General features: G+C 31.9%; 1 protein-coding gene across 3 annotated transcripts in view; it reads right to left on the reverse strand.

The window, feature by feature from the left end:
• Nucleotides 1-18738, reverse strand: part of LOC126856369 (sodium-coupled monocarboxylate transporter 1) — a 216006-nt gene that overhangs the window by 177756 nt on the left and 19512 nt on the right. For 2 of the 3 annotated variants that reach the window (XM_050604819.1, XM_050604818.1), the window contains exons 2-6: nt 9695-10098; nt 8929-9103; nt 7711-7865; nt 7135-7275; nt 487-3339 (exon numbers count right to left, since the gene is read on the reverse strand). In XM_050604819.1, the coding sequence (XP_050460776.1) occupies nt 2175-3339; nt 7135-7275; nt 7711-7865; nt 8929-9103; nt 9695-10050 (1992 nt within the window). In that variant the 5' untranslated portion in view covers nt 10051-10098 and the 3' untranslated portion in view covers nt 487-2174. Of the gene's footprint in view, nt 1-486; nt 3340-7134; nt 7276-7710; nt 7866-8928; nt 9104-9694; nt 10857-18738 lie in introns of those variants that run through there. The other variant, XR_007688356.1, reaches the window with a different exon arrangement.

Genomic DNA, 18738 nt, shown 5'->3' on the forward strand with positions numbered 1-18738 from the left:
CAAGTTTCAAATTTATATCTTTATATAAAGAACTTAAAAAAGAAAACGATGTATATAATATACCGATACAGGAAACTAGTAAGCCATATTTAAGTAAAATATGAAATAAGTGAAAATATATATAACGCAAGATAATCTCGAAAAATATATAGATTGAGAAGAATCGAATATGATATAGAAAAATATAAATATAAAAAAATGTCAATAAAAATTGCGCAGATATATCTCAGTTATCTCAACGCGCGATTAAATTTTCTATTATAAAATTAACACTCATATATATATATATATATATATATATATATATATATATATATATAATCTTATTTATTGATTACTCTTAACATATTTAGTTTAACATGATTTGATTTAATAATCAAAATAAATCGTATAGTAAGTATATTATATTCAAGATATTGACTAGCACTTGAGGAAAAACTATGAGGAAAAGTTTAACTTGGAGGTTACAAATAATTACAATATAGATAAAAAAGAATGACTTGTATTATTGAAGTAATAAATATAGTGCAATAAAAGAGAGATACAAATAAAATCAACAATCACAGTCGCTGGATTGGCATTGTGTTCATTACGTATATATATATATATGTATATATATATATATATATATATATATATATATATATGTATATTTTAAAAGATAACATTTTTTATTTATAAAATGGCTAACTCTATAAAGTATAAAAATAAATTTTAATATTGAAGTTTGATGCGCGACACGATTGATGAATAAGATGCACACTGCAGAATGCACATACATGATGACAGGAAAAGGCGCGATATATAATATATCTTTTGTTAAATTTTATAATACTATTTATATATTATATATACACTACGTAATATTCGAGAAAAATCCATTTAAGATTTTCATATTATGCTAAAGGAACGCTCGCATACTTTAATCGCTATTTCATTATCAAATATCTTCGCTCGTAAGAAAATACATATATTATTATGTAGTTCCCATTCAAATATAATTTAATACATTTCACTACACTAACAATAAGTTATAAAATATTGCACGGTTTTTGTTGTATAATAATTATATTCTACTATATCTCTGTGCTTCTTCTTTCTTTAAAGTTTTTAATTAATGGAAATTAATTTTATTATTCTGTATTTTTATGGCATAAATATGATGCCCAACACATTTACATATACACATATATAGTATACCATAAAAGGTGTTACAAAATACAATACTAATATGAATTAAAAAAAAAAGTGATTCTACATGAATTACACAATACGCAAGAACAAATTTTTTATTATTCTAAATTTTGAATTTTTAATATTATTCTAAATTTATTATTCTTTTTATATATTTTATACATATTTTTTATAAAACTTGTTTTTCATGTTGTACTACATTTTTAAACATCTTATACATTTATACTTTTATTGTTAAGATATATATTTAAGATATATCTAAAGATTAATTACAAATATAAATAGAGATTAACAATTGATTTTTCTTATTGAATTATACTAAAAATACATGTTTTGCTTATACAATTAAAACATCGCAAAGCTATAAAGACAAAAATATTCGCTTCATTGGTTGATAACTAAATCATTAATTTCGCGTCATTAAGTTACAAAACTAGTTAGCAATTATTCTTAGCTAAAGGCGAGTTTAATCAGTTTCTCCTACTGAGTTTCCTTCGCTCTGATAGAACTCATTCGTTGCCAACAGTAATGCGATTTCTATTCAACATATACATGTGTGTTTGACAATCTTCGCCAGTAAATCACGTTCACATGTCTAAATACAGCTTACAAAATATGCGTCATTCATGTATCGTTAGTTAACTTTAATTGGCACAGACAAGTTAGAAGTTTTCCTAACAAATTGCACCCCTAAATTATCTTTATTTGAGCGATATTTTGAGCTGAATGTGAGTTAGTTCGAGCAATGTAATCGAAGAAAACTTTGCTTACGGGTAATTACGTTCTACGCGCACAGTTTGCAAATCCAGCACAAACATGTACGACGCTGGGATAACAAAATTTGGCACTAATACACGCAATTGCTCGCTCGTCAAGTTTATCACGGTATACCGTCACTCTCTTGAAAATATCGTCGAGATTTTCCACGAGTTGTAGGAGTAGTAATATACGAGGAACACTCCTCATGGACTAGGATTGAATCATAATCTGGTGTGTTTGCCGATCTCATTAGTCACATCGATAGAAGCGTTCTTCAACGCGTTGAGTTTCTCCACGTAGCCGTTGTCTAGATGCAACTTGCCTTCGTCATCCATGAATCCTTGAAGGGAAGGAATTCTTTCTATCCCTTTCTCGGTACTGCCGGCGATGGATGCCACCGAGGAAAGAGTGGCGTTTGTAGCATCGTTTTTATTGCCGAGTCGGGTGCTACTGGCGTAGAGCCTTTGCTTTCCGGGAATTAGACCCGCTACTTTCCGCGCTATAGGATGTAGCAAATGCTCCTCGTATTTATCTGATTCGGCATCGGCCGTAATCAAGCTCACAAGGATACCGACGATGACCGTCGTCATGCTACCAATAAAGGCGTAATACATATACGTGATCCCGTAGATGACATTTAGAGGATTGGACGATTTATCAGACTCATCGACAGACGTCAATGTCGTGATGTTCTCATGAATTTTTGTCCAGCTAGAGACGTTTGGCGTGGAATAATCTAAACTGATTGGTTTTGTGACCCACGACGAAAAGGTCTCATTGTGGCAATCCTCCGTTGATAATGGCAGCATCTTCGTTACAGTACTGAGACTTAGATGACCGAAGGTGATCCACAATGTCGTTATGTGGCTGAAAATCATACCAGCGGCGGCACCTTTCCAATTGGCGCAAGGTACCAACATGGCAAGGAGAAATACGCCGAGAAGAGGTCCGGACGTCGCCGATGTCATTAGCATAGAAGATTCTATTACGCCTGACAGCATGGCTACTAGGAAACTAATGCCGATTATTAACAGACCGTAGATAAAACCGATGATTTTGATCGTGTTGAGCTGCTGCGTATCTTTAAGATCTTTCAATGCCGGTATATGACTCAGAAAATCCTCGAATGTCACCGTCGCGAGTGAATTGAGATTCGATACAGCCAAAGTTAAGGCGCTGTTAAATAGAGTTGCCATCACTAAACCGAGCATACCGGGTAGGTTGAGGAATTTGTCTTCGACGTAGAAAGGCACGATTTCGTCGATCTTCGATATGTATCCCAGAGAGAGTGGATCGCAGTCGGCGTAATTAGCGAAGATTACCATTCCCACGATCCAAGATAGCGAGAACAGGATTACTATTATAGGCATGTTGGCCATCATCGTACTGAAAACAAAAATATTTTTTAATCACAAAAAAATACGAAACAACTTGAAATGTAAACTATTTTATGTAACAAGTTTAAGCAAAAGAGAGTGAGAGAGGGAGACAGAGACAGAGAGAGAAAGACTGTCATAATAGTGTTGTAAATTCGGATAGCAATGGTAATAGATACAAAGATCGTTTTTATAATTATACAAACATATGACACAATTCTTGTAAGAATCAATATTATATGTATGATTATTGTAGTATTTACATGTTTGTTTTGTAAGATGACCTTTTTAAATAAGTTTTCTCTCTCTCTCTCTCTTATATACTATACAAAATAATATTTTTAATATTATTATCTTAGAAAAAAATTAATTGTCCTGTTTGTACATTAATGCGAATAACAGATACATCTTGAAGACGATTAGAATAAGCTATTTATTTCTTAGAATCTTTTTTCTTTTAGAATACTTAAATATTTTTAATTTATAATTCGCATTAATGCACAAACAAAACAATTAAATTGTTTCTAATCAATCTCGATGTTAATTTTAATGTCGTGAAAGTTTGAAAAAACGAGGATGGAGAGGATGATCGTTTATGTATTAAATGCGTGACATTAATATACATTAGTCAAATGAATCTTGCGTAGGGAGCATAAATTTTTAGTTAGCCAACAGAATGACAACGTAGTCCTTTAATATAATTTTGTGATGTCTCTTTTTTATAGTTTTATATCTTGCATACAAATTACAGTAAAGAAATGTAGAGATTTTAAGCGGTTTTAATTTTTCATTATTCTGCAGAGAGAGGGAATAGCTTTACCTTTTTGTTTTTTGCTAAACATTTATTCAGTCGTATTAAATGATAGGAATATAGAGATGCGACCTCATTTTAAGAACATATGTTGTCGTCTCTTAGTTTGAATTGATATTGTAAACCTGAACGACCGAGGGTCTCTATGTACTAAAAATTTGGCGCGGTGCCATTCGGCTCCCCACAGACTCTCATTGATTATGTAGTAATAGTAACTGTGGGAACAATTTGCTAAATCGGCTCGATCGGTATTACTTCTGAAAATCTTTTATCGCCGACGCGAGAAATCGTTGCCGTAAAATCATCAACCCGTCGTTATGCATTGAAATTTAATTTACAGTATCTAATAGAATATATTTAAATTATTTTTTTGACCATTTATACGAGATTATTTTTATATTAATAATTTTATAAACTATATTTCGGAGTTTATTATACAGAACGCGATGAAAAACAAAATGTGCGAGTGACGAAGAGATTTTACTGAAATTCTGAAGAATAAACTTTTGCTGAAATCTCAAAAGCGTTTCATGACCATGTCTCTGAATCAGATGTGTAACTTTATTTTTCTTACGAAAGTATCTACTTGAGTTTTTCTGACGATACATTTGCGAGCAATAAAATTTTATGAACCAACATGATGCATACATTCCACGTGATATCTCAACTCGGTAACGCTGCAATTTTGTGCATACGAGCATGCACGTGGGCGTTTTTATATTCTTTTCATTACCGCCGGACAACTGACTGAAAAATCTTCGGTTTTGCTTTGACTGTTGTACATACGGTGTTTGATAATAATCGCCCCACCCGTAATGTGCAAGTAGAGCGGATTAAACTAAGCAGGAAAAAAGTTCTTTACTATTTCTTTGGATAATGCTTAATAAAAAAATTATTATTGAGTAAAGTTTGGCCAAACATCGCCGATCTTTAGCCGGGCGCACGTCAATGAACCGCGTTGTGACAGCTGAACGCTCACGCACACTACCAAGCGCGCGGCTCACCGACGTGTGTCCAGTTAAAGATCAGATGATTGACCAGACTTTACTATTATTATCAAACACTCTGTATATGACAATTGCAATGCGTGTCAACTTTTTCGTAAACTTTCGTCATTGTTACACTTTTATACGCTGTTTACCTCAAACTGTGATACTTATATGCTATAGAAAAAATATAAATCTCAAATAATAAAAGATTACAAATGGAATATTTTCTAAGACTACATATAACATACACGAGCGAGAATTTTTAAATTTAACGATAGGAAATGTGCTCGCATACATCAAGCAATATGACATTTTACGAAAAAACATGCTTTTAAATCTTTAAAAAAAAAATGTTAATACAATTTTTTCTAAAGATTATCAGAAAGAATGCATGCCGTATTAAATCAATAAAATATGCTACTCCTTAATTTCTGTTTTCTATAAATTTATATTAAATTGTTCTAAATTTTAATACTATATTTTTGATATCGCAAGAGAGAATAATTTTATGAGTCATGTATTGTGTGGAAAAACAGTTGAAATCGTTGAGAAAATTTTAGCTAATTAGTAATAGCTAACATATTAAAACGGTGTATCATTTACATATTTTTATGATGACTTAAAAAGTATCCAAACCACGTGTAAATTATGTTCATCGCCATTTTCGAAATAAAAGTCTTTTATGAAAATATAGTTTAATAAGATGTGTACAATTATTTTTTACTATAATATTTTTCAATTTCTTACAATCCTTAGTCATAAAATGTGTGTGTTTTCCATAATTCTAGATGCACACTTCGATTATTCCTCTTATACTGTACTTATATTTTTGTTTTTTCTCGCTGGCGTCTCTTTAATCCGCAAATTCTTATGTTAAGATAAAACACTTATTTACATAATTTAATGTGAATCATAATTCACGCGATTCTCATTGATGAATCATTAGCCAAACTCAAACGGTTGCAGAGAGAATTCAACAAGTCACGAGTAAATATGTGTTTGCCATATCAGTGAATCATAATTAACATATACATGACAGAAATTAAAAAGAAAGTTGTGAATGTATATCCGGAAGCACTTTTTCTGCAGGATATTTCGATGTGTTCGAGAAATAAATTAATTCGAAATTATAGTTAAAAATTATATTATTTAAATCTTAGAAAAATGAGATATCTTAATCTTATAAATAAAAAATAAAAAATAAAATAAATAAAAATAATATAAATAATTTAATATAAATAATATAAAATGATATAAATAAAAAATGTTATATATTTGTATTGATATACTCTCTCTTGCAAAGTTTGAAATTGTCAAAAAAATTAAAAAAAAATCTTTTTTTATTGACATCAACAAATGCATAGTTACCGCAATATATTAAATATTATGTTTTAATTCAATGTGGTAGTCCAGTCCATGATATTTTTTTCTTAAAGTTTTTTTAAAGATTAAGATTTTTATAAACACACACATATATATATGCATGTGTGTGAGCGGTTTTATGTGTCTGTGCTGTGCCTAAAAATTTCCATATAAAAGAGCTTTGCGCCGATTATTTACCGATAACAACATCTGTATAATGTATGCATTCGCGCAAAATATTTCATAGCGAAATTTATCTCATTGTCAATATTTCTAGAAACTTCAGTTTGGTGATAAAAATTCCATACCAACTTTTATATAAAATTAAGCATTATCAACTAAGTTTTATACGATTTAATTGTTACAGTACAATTTTGTACAATAGGCGGGAGATTTTTTTATTGATTCTAATTTTTCATTTATTGACTACTTTGTGCATTACGTATACGCTCGTAATTTCCATTTACATTACTTGTATGCATGAAGTGATAATTCATAGAACACTTTGCATAAATCACATTATCCTTTAGATCATTCGACGAGTTGTACGTAATGTGTCATACAAGTCTGTCGTTTATCGACAGAAGAGTGGTTAAGAGGATTATTTGAAGTTCTGTTCGTGTCATACAAAAAGTTTACTTACTGGACAACCTTTCTTTGGCTGGACATACTGCAATATCTCTGGACAAAATTCTGTTGACATCCGAAAATGGATAAACTCATGAAGAGCTGACCGAGTGTCGCCGATATTGTCGTTACTCGAACAGTTGGATCCATATCAAAGCTGAAGAAAAGATATGAGAGATTGAATGAATGTCCCGCTTTTATATTGTAGAATTTAAAAACATATATATATATATTATTTAACTTTAAATTACTTTGCAATTTGAAAAAAAGTAATCATTTTATTGTCTCTACAAAATTTTTCATGGATGCAAAAAATGTACAGCACGTGAAATAATTTTGCGCTGTTGGAATTTAATAATTTTAGATTGCGAAATGCGTAGTGAGGAATTTTAATATGAAATCACATTTTAACAATATTCAATTTACCGACAGTTAGTTGGAATTATATATTTTCAGCGTGATTAATAATTCTAAAGTTCAAAAACGGGATACGAAAATGTGCAACAAGGATTCTGCATATGATTATCGGTAAATTTATATTGAAATAAAAATTATAGATGTTTGTTTGACGAATAATTATCAATAGACATACTTGAAAAAATCCAAGCGTCCGCGTTCGGCAGTCACGTTAAAGACGTTAGCTGGGCCGCCGACGTTAACAGTTCCCTGTATAATGATTACCACGGATACACCGATCATCGTCAGGCCTTGTATAACATCCGATAGGATGGCAGCTCGCAAACCTCCCTAACAAAAAAAAAAATGTACATAAACATCAATATTCACAAATCATAAAATAACACGATAGTGATGAGTAATCGATTTAGTAGTTTATTCAATATGAAATAATTTTATTTACGTTATGTATAATAATATATTTCGTAAAAATATTAAAATATCTTATTATTTTAAAGATTTAAGAGTTTTATTTAGAGTTATATTTTTATTATGTATATATTTTTTATGTCGTTTGCTGTTATTATTCGTTCAATTCATACATGATGTGGCAATGTATACATATTACGTACACAAAATATATACAAATTATTCATCTACATTTCACACATACACACACACACACACACATATATATATATATATATATATATATATATATATATATCAATGAATATAAATATTATAATTATATTATATTAATATAATTATATTATAATATACCTCCAAATTACGTATATGAATATTCTATATGCAGAATATTATTTTCATGACATAAAAGTAAGTATAATCATTATACATCCGCTGTTATACAACTGGCAAGTAATTTGCTATTGGAATAATTATAATTTTACAAGTTTACTAAAATTAGATTATAATTTTAACTTTTAACCTGAAATATCATGCGTTCCAAAAATACTTCTGCTCTTCACGAACCGTCATAAGTAATTTATTTTCTCGCAAAAGTTGAGATTGATATAATTTTAATTTTGAACAAATCGCTTTCATGTTATTGTATAATCAAAAAAAAATATTTTTTTACACTTAATGACATTAATGCATTATAATGGCAAATTGGACAAATTAACGTCTTAAGATATTGAAATTATTTCTCGTTATAATAGATAAAAAAAAATAAAATGCATTTTCACATAAATATTTTGTACGTATTGTATTGCGTCGAATTCTCCATAATTTCAATCTATGTAGTTTGCATGAAAAGCGCTCATTATTCGACTCTATAAATGAAATATTCAACATTTTGCATTATTTCGTATTTCGATTATTTGTTCAATGAGTGAACGTCAATATTTACGAAACCTATGATTATGTAACATACGTGTTGTGTTCTTACCATGATTGTGAAAGCCACGGAAATAGTAGTTATTCCTACGATACTAGCCCAGTATGGAAGTCCAATCACTGCTTTCAACGCTACGCAAGGAGTAAACACCGTGACCGCCAAATTTAAGAGGCTCCGTATGACGTATGAGAAGCTCGCCAGACATCTGACTAGTTTCGACTTGAACCTGGGAAATTTGCATAATTAAGAGAAACTAAAAATGAAAGATTCAAGGAATCACCTTCGTGCTAACCGGACCGTTACGTATATAGAGAATACATTCTCTCTACGTTATAAGATTATAAATCCGAAATCCGTTTCCAAATACTAATCATCATAACATGTATAAGAACAACTTTTTCTTTTGCCTGAAACTCTGCTATGTCAGCCTTATATATTTTCGTATCTCATGATATCTTTATATTTTGGCCGTTACACATGATTAATGAAACATCTGCATACGATGCAATGTATTTATTTTCAAAATTAATTTATCTGTTTGATTAAAATCCTTGATTGAATACTAATTAAAAATTGTATAATAATTTTTCTCTTTTTTTTTCTTTTTATCTTTAAGATTTATTTATTACGATTGTTATCGATGGGAGATCTCAGTATAGCGTCTTAATTTGATTTTGTACATTACTTATCGGTCCGGCGTCACACAGTTGATTTGTAAGCAACAGTAGACAGTGTTATTTTCAGTTATTATTTGCAAAGAGAAATAATATTACATGCCATGTTTTGGAGAAGAAACAAGAAGCGTGAAATTATTTACCTCATGTCCAGATATTGGTAGACCGATGTGATACCGAGACTGTAGTAAACGGGAACGAAGATAAAGCAGACGATGGGATAGGCGAGTAACATCCCATACAGGGTCTCCCACATGGCGCTACCTCGATAATACAATTCCGAGGGATAACCGAGGAAGGATCTGACGCCGAGAGTTCCCCGCGCGATTGACAGCATCATCGCCCCCATCGACACGCTGCCGGTGGCGAACACGTAATTCGCCTTGGTCTCCTTTTTCTTCGTCCTGAAGTTCCCCCATAGCGGTATCACGAAGGAGATCACGATGAACCCGATGAAAACCAGATAGTCCACCACCATCGATGTGACGTTGGTCGTCATCCCGTATCCACGGCCGCTTCGTAACGCCCTTCCGTGATCGAGGTTGGTCTGTGTACCGAGATTACGAGGGTTGCTGAGTTTAACGGCTTTTCGTATCGAGAGAGCGTGTCACTCGATATACGATGAGATTCTCGATTACTAGGCGAGAAGTGGCTTTTGAGAGACGCTCGAGTGCTTGTCGAGTGCCACCGCGATGATTGTTTCTATTGGCAAGTGTCAGCCGCGCGAGCTGATGTTACGTTTAAACGCGATTCTCGTCTGACTTTCGTCCGATTGGTGTCAGTTGAAGAGAGCGAGTATCGCGAAAAGATGCCCGTCCGTCTTACACTACCGAGATGAAATAAATGTTCGATAGTTTCGGTAAGAGATAAAATAACAGATGCTCGTCCGTATCGTTACCCTTATATTGCCGCGTGTGCGCGCGCGGAGACCTTGTTACGCAATTTCACGAGAGACACTAATATGACTCAATACGATCAACGCGACGCGATCGGAGCGACGGCACGTATTGACTACCAACGAAGTGAAGTACTTGACGCTATTATGCTAACGACCTGGCAGGAAAGACAGACGATATCACCTAGCGCGGAAAAGAGACAGACGAAGGAATAGCGTTTGGTGGGATGGTGAAGTTGACGAAAGGAGAGGGAGTCCGGAAGAACGTCTTCTTATCTTCTGTCGCTATTGTTTATCGGCGTCGTGCCGGCGCTCCTGTAAGCTCTTTTCATTGAATTTATATCCCGCCTACCTCACCCGCCAAACAGAACGTCATGTGATTCTCTAGAGAGCGTAATTGTTGATGAGTGATCCATTGTAAAACGAATTTATGCAACAGGCTGCAACGACGCTTGCGAATTTTAATGGTATCGATTTACGTCAATTCGCGCATCGTTTCGTAAATATATTCATTCTTAAAAAAAACAAAAAAAAATATGTATATATATTAATGCTTTGTGCATTCACACTTTGCAACAGCTATTAAAATTATTAAAGCTTTTGTTCGCGCATAACGCGAGCTTATTTTGTTAAAAATGTTCTAACGAGCATACACATTTGAATACATCAAACGATTCTATTGTATATGAGGTATGTTGGCCTTGTTTAATGTGTACGAAAGAGAAATAAATTTTTACATAAATAATTATAAAACTTTTTCACGAAGCATAATTATCAGTGCAATTTGAAATTAATTGGCATCGCGTTAAAGTTTATTTATGATTTGCATTTTGCCATTGTGCATTTTTAATGAATAGATAAATAAAATTAATATCTCGGACAATCTTGGATTTTAAAACACTGGAAAAATAATGCTGTAATGATGCATTTATACATACGTGTATAATGGTATCATGAAATTATATAGTACGAAGGTTTTAAATATTTTAAAATAAATCGTTTTAAAATATCTGTTTACAAGTTCATCAATTAGAGAAAGAAAGAGAATTTATTATTTTCGTTCGACAAAATATTGCGAAATAATATACGAATAACATAAAGGAAAAATCTCGATATTCAGTTTATATATGTATATTTAAAATTGACATAATTTATGATAAAAATGATAAAACTCATTATTGTAAATAATATATATAATAATTGTAACATGTAAAATGAAATTTGTGAATTTTTTTTTTTAAAGATAAAGCTTTCAAATTGCGATTATGTGTCACAAAAGAAAAGTTTTAAGATAATCGTTTATAAACGCAATTATTTTAATACGCTAAACTTTTTATTATATCGATTCAACGGTTATTACGGAGGAACAAAAACATCTCATAATTTTTATCAGCAACTGTTAATCTGGAAATTTCCTTGAACAAAGGATATTATCCTGAAGCATAATTTGATTGTGTTGGTAAGCGCTTTTTATGACGAGTATCTAAATTTTTTTCTTGCATGTACTATACATATGTAAATAAATGTACAGAGAGATGTAGTAGAGAAATGAGATATATAGTAGTATTTTTCATTCGCTATACGATATTATTCTTTGCGACCTCTCGACATTTTGATAAAACTGTTTACAAAAAAACATTAATTAGTGTTGATAATGCGTAAGGATTTTATAATGCTTAATTACTAGTGCTACGATTTCCTTCCAGATGTTAGCAATTACACAATTACAGATCTGTGGACGCGTACATAATCGCTATCTAATCATCTTTGAAACCTTGGGTTCCTTAACACTAGAACGGCTGAGCAATCTTGACCTCAAAAAAATCTTTTCCATCTGTCGTAAAATATGTATTCTTATAAATTAATCGTTTAATTAATTATTATTAGAGAGAAACGGAGAAAGAGAGAGAGAGAGAGAGAGAGAGAGAGAGAGAGAGAGAGAGAGAGAGTTATTTTATATCAAAGTATTTTTATATCAAAGTTTTGCGATTTTTTGCTGTTCTATGGATATGTAAATTCTTAGGAGTGGAAATCACAATTAAGTCTTATGGAACTACCGTCTTTAAATCGCGAAGGAACAATGCTCTTCTCCCGTGCTATCACAAAGATTCACAAAATTGAGACGAGAAAGCAGCGAATTGTGCTCGACGCTTCTTCGTAGTAAGTCCTCGACGGTCGTCCAGACCACTTTCCATTTTCCACCATTCAACTTCGTTCCTTATCCCGTGCAATGCCATGGTCCGCTCAACGTGGAACAATGCTGAATACACAATGCACATTTACGCGATATACGTTTGGTGTACAAAATGACAACGAGGACTCGGCCGGATGGTGTGCGCGTTAACGCGAGTGGCCAATGAGGTGCCAGTCTTGGTGGAGCTAACACAACCGAGAATCCATTGTATCGCACTTGAAAACAATGCTATGCGATTCTTCCTTCTCTCTCTCTCTCTCTCTCTTTCTCTTTCTCTCAAACTCTCTTCTTCTCCGTCCGCCTCCCTTTTACCCTGGTTCTATTTTCCATTTCGCTTTTAACTCTCTGTTTTCCCTCTCTGGTTTTCTCCGAGAATGTGACAGTTCCTTCCACATATTTGTCTGGCAGACTCCTCGCCGCTTTTGCTGCTCTTGCACGACGTCTATTTTCATTTCATGTCCGATTTCCTTTTCTTGCCTTGACTTCCTGGATATATGGCATTCATTCCCTTTTTCCTTTGAATGTTCACATTTCTTACAGAATCGAAAATTATTTTTGATGTTCGTTATCATCAATATGAAAACGACAGGACGCATTTATAGTGCGGTAAAAAGTCGGCGAAAAGTGTTCGTGTCGCCAATGTACGAGAGCACGTGCGCACGAGAGTGGAGGAATCGCAAGCTAGTCAAGTGCGAAAATCGCAGCTAAATGTTCTGTAAACGGTGCGCCCGACGAGGTTGCGGCCAACTCGAGCGAAACGAATTCCGGACATGTACCATTATTTCACGACTTTCTCAGATCACAGGTCATGAGAGAAATGCAACTTGGCTTATTATTCCGAGTAGTGGCATTGCTTAAGGCAATGCATTTAACCTTTATCATACCGACGTCTAATGATATATTTCTGACGTCACGAGATTTGTTCAATCTTTTGCAAGAGAACATGTAAATTTTTATTTAATACTAAAAATTATTGCCCGATTTAATAATTATTTTTACTTATCGTTGACTAACGTTAATTCTTTTAATATGTCAGATTTTTTTGATTGTAATGATTCTTATGCGAGATTTTAAAATTAAACGCTCTGTGCACACGTAAACGAGTGTTAATGACGATGAAGTCATTTTTTTTACATCGTCGACGACAAATCAATGTTGGTGTAAAACAACAAATGATTTTATCTACGTTAATGATGATATGTCGTAATGACGAAAATAACATAAGTAGAAGCTTCCGGCGTTGCAATTATTCTATGACTCAGACAAGGAACTCGTTTGACATTAATATAAATAATGAAAAAAAAAAAAAAATAAGATTGTCACATAAGATTTACATTATCGCTTAATATTCTATTGATAGAACAAACGATAAAACTCGTTGAGGGGTGTGTACTGGCGCCAATATTATTTTTTCCGTGTATTATTTATACGCAAATCCGCGCATAAATAATGCATCAATCCTGAATAATAATATCGTCGAATGTGCAATGCACATATACTTATTGTTAGAGATTTTATATTATCCAATCCATAGAATATAATTTTCTCGTTACGTCCCAAAAGTATAATAAATTATTATACATTATATATTAAATTGTATGTAGAAACATGAAACTTTCCGTTCATAAGCTGATGATAAAAGTAAAATTTTTTTACTCTTTTCATATGCTTTCATATATCGTTTCATGTCGCACGGAAAAAAATAGATAATTTTAATTATCGCTTTGTGTTTCCTAATAAAGCGAGCGAAAAAGATTTTTTTAACGAGAAAAAGAAAAACAAGGAGAAAAGATCTTGATAATGAAGCGTACAGTCTTTCATAATATATGTAATTAGAGAAGAATGTACCAATGAAAATAAAGAAAAGAAATTTATCGAAAAAATGAGATAAAAATAATTCTCAAATATTTTGTCTCACATATTTTCTATTACACTTTATTTTGTTAGCTGTAGTTTTGATAAATCTCTGACGTTTATTTTTGTTCGTCGATTTTGATAAACTCATTTTATTCATTGACGAGCTATCTTAGAGTTAGAATATATTGACTTCTGCTAAAGTCTTGTATCTAAGAATTAACTGTAACAGCGTGATGGCATTTAACATAGCATTCAAACATTATATATGACCTCGACCGAATTTCACTTAGCAGCAATCATGACTACCGCGTATGATACCAAATTTTCCATTGACTTATCACGCAAGTGTTGGGACTTAAGGCAATTCCCTCAGCTTAATGTACTGTTGTCACAGACCAGAGTTGTGTTGTGTTTCTAAGAGTTAGCGAAACCAAATGCTCTTTCATTTGTAAGAAAATGCAGGCAATAAATCATGGCATAACTCATTATTGCAGCAATTCTAGCGCAAATATCGTAGGCAAAATTAAAAAAAAAAAGAAGCACAAGTTACGAATGCCACATATATGTTATATTTTTTTTATTTACTATTGTTCTCGGTGCAATCTCGCAAAGCCGTCAGGTAAATTCGTACGTTAATTTTTATCTTTCGGAGCAAAGTGGCATTACAGTACTCAATCATCTTTAAGATGTATCGTTTATCTGAATTAATGCTATCAACATTGCAACATAAATTACAAAGGACTTTTATGAATACATGTGTTACAACTTAGCTGTGCAGAAACATTCAATAAATACTCAGTTGGTTTACAAATATACGTTATCAATTTACAATAGAACCATCTAAATTGTGGAATTTATTGTTAAAGCTATAAAGCTACACGTACTAATTCATGAAATAATCCAAACCCCGTTAGTTTTATCTCTAACAGCAAATGAATCTCATAGATAGAAAAAGAGAGAGATGGAATGAACGAATCTAAGATAAGACAATCAAAATTATTGTAAATTGGATTTTAATATAATATATGCCAATATATATTACAATATTTGTATATATATATATATATATATATATATATATATATATTTATTTATTTTTATAATGATACGTAATACATGAGCGAAAATTATTAATTGGTGTTTAATTTAAAATTATTTTTTAATTTATAATTTATATGAAATCTTTGGTAATTTTTTATATATTTTTAACATCACTATAGAGGAAGAATTCAAACGTGTAATCCATATAATATTATCAAGTTTGCGAAATGCATTATTATATAAAGAATGTAAAATAAATAGAAAGAGAGAAGAAAGGATATAGAAAGAGAGTAAGATAATCAAGTTTGAAATGTTGATCGGAGCGTTCATTGAGCGTTCTTTGATGATTATAAAGCTTCTGTAAATTTACTCATCTTAATTGCTGAGAGAAAATAGAGATATACGGAGATGGATTGAATGGGTGATAATTGCCTACGCCGATTGTACATCCGGATTACACGGTTGTAATTCCGGATCCGTGAGGTAAGTACAAAATAGATTCTTTACAACCGAATATCCGGTTACCGTTGCAACCAACATTAGCTACAGCACGAAACGCGCGCGTGCCAAGAATTTTTTCTTACACCGCCGATAGTGCATTTGTAATGGAATTTTAACGTAGTATTCGCTAAGTTACGAGTGCAACGAGCAATTTTTTTCTACATTATACTTCTACATTATTCTTCTATGTTCTTCTGGAGAAAATTCGTTTTACGCTACCGCAGATTTTATTGATTTTATCGAGCGGATTTTATTATAATGCGGAAGAGCGGAAAGGGAAAAAGAGAGAGAAAGAAAAGTATAAAATATACTCGCGCCATTAATCTAATTCACTTGGCTCCCGTGGATTTAAATCATATTGCGCTTCCCCGCATATATATTCTCTTTTACGTTACCTTCAGATTTATCGCTATATTTACGTGCATTTTCTCTCGTGCTACAGCTGTACTTCACTGCTATTGTAAAATAATCCTAGCTTATCAGAGTTTAGAGAAATAATTTTTGTTGCATTATTATTTACGATCGATTTGCATTTGTGTTTGCAATGGACCAATGTAAAGATTTGTATTTAATTCCTTTAATATGTACGCCTCGTTAGATTCTTTTTTTTTTGACATTACTATAATATATTAGTCAGTTATTCGTCATATAATCATACTAGTTGTATCATTATCAGTTTCTGATTATATTTTATAAACTGATAAAAGTTTCTTGGAATAATTATTTAATCTCTATTTTTTTGTTTTTTTCCGCATCTCATATGATGAAAGAGAGAAAGAATGTATATGTATGTGTATGTGTATATGTTCTTTGTGTTTTAATGTATTATAAAAAATTTGACAAGTTGATAGTCTAATAAAATTCTCAGTAGAATATATGTTTTTAATCTGACAACCAATGCGTCAATAAAATAAAATTATTTAGCAGGACGACTTTAGCTTTTTGTTATTTACGAGGCAATGATACTCAAAAGAGCGAAGGTATTAAGAATCATTTCTGTAAAAATGTGCTCGTGATTACGGCATCATGTCAGATGGCTCGTGCCATCTTGTTTCAGCTTTTTCCTACTTAAACTTGCTGGATATAAACCAACGAATTGTCACTTTTATTATCGTGTCGATCCTTGTGTCATACACCGAAGAGATAAACAACTTCTCTCACTTTTGCTCTCTCTCTCTCTCTTTTTCTTTTTTTTTCAACTTCATAAAATCATCAATAATGATACCGATTATCGTTTTATTATGTTACCATAAAGTAATCTTTTTTGCGATGTCATAATTTGACTGTTTTACTTGGAAGAATAAAGTACATTCATTATCGCATCACATGTGAAATCATCCTTTTCTTCTCAGAAACGTAATATTTCTGAAAATATGCCTGCACATTGCACATTATGCAATATGTATTTTGTACAACAGAACTCTGATCATTAAATTCACGGAAATATTTGCTAGAAATCGGTGACGTTTAAACATCATGGAATATTTTATTTTAATATCCAATTAATTGCTGCTGCAGGCTAGAAGGAGATAAAATTTATCTCGTGAATCACCGAGTGTGCTTTTGAGTATATTTCTCTGTGTAAAAGGTACGACAAAAATATATATATATTTTTTTTTTTAATATTATTGTGTAAAACAAAAGCTTAATTATTTTATCAATAAAAATGCATGTTTTTTTTTGTCTCTTTGAGAAAAATTAATCGAAGAATTAGAAACGCAATGATGCGTATCAATGCTTCATTCACACATGCTTGCAAGTAAAAATATATATTAAATTCTCGTTTAGGTAAAATATTCTCACGTGTTGTTCATTATTAGCAAAACGTGATCATTGATAAATATATATTTGCAATCTCCTGTTAAATTTATATAATCTATGTGTCTGTGATTCTATATAAGATTATCGTATTTTTATCAAAAGATCGCATATTAAAATTCATATTCTTAACAAACACATATTTTATTCCTAAAATTATATATAAAAATATGAAATACCAATCTTTTGGGTGCCTGATATAATTGCTATGCAAGAAAAGATATAAAATTATATATGATTAAAAAATGTGATTTTATATAATTACTTAAGTTTATTTTTTCGAATAAATAAAGAAATAATGCGAAAATTCGTGGCATTAAATTGCAATATATTTTTTTTAATTGAGATTTTTTTCACACACTATTGTACGATTTTTTCGTAATGGAAGCTATTAAATAGGCTTTTTCGTGGTTAAATTGCGGTTGACAACATGACACGCAATTTAGTTAATTACGTTACGTTCTTTTTTGCGGTCTGTCAACGCCAGACCGCAGACGTGATTCGCGTAAAGATTGCATCCGGAAGCATATAATCGTTCTATTGAAGAAAACATTGTATGTTAATTCATTAAGGATTATGGACAATAATAATGATGTAAAAACTGAAAATAAATTCTGAGTAATGAACGTCACGCGCCTAGCGATAATCATTTATTAACAAATGATTCTCGACTGCGTTTATTATACGGTGTACGCAAATTTCCCCGGTGATTGCAATGAAGATGCCATTTCATTGTGTAAAATCGCGACGCGATTTGAAACGTGACGCGTGATGAATATCACGTTATCACGTAATAGCGGTACAACAGGTGTAGTTTCGCGAATCTGCTCTCACGTTGCGATACTCCCGATAATCACGTGATTGATAATGAGAGTCGTGTC

Source organism: Cataglyphis hispanica, chromosome 18 (genome assembly GCF_021464435.1).
Source record: "Cataglyphis hispanica isolate Lineage 1 chromosome 18, ULB_Chis1_1.0, whole genome shotgun sequence".
In the NCBI taxonomy this organism is placed as follows: domain Eukaryota; kingdom Metazoa; phylum Arthropoda; class Insecta; order Hymenoptera; family Formicidae; genus Cataglyphis; species Cataglyphis hispanica.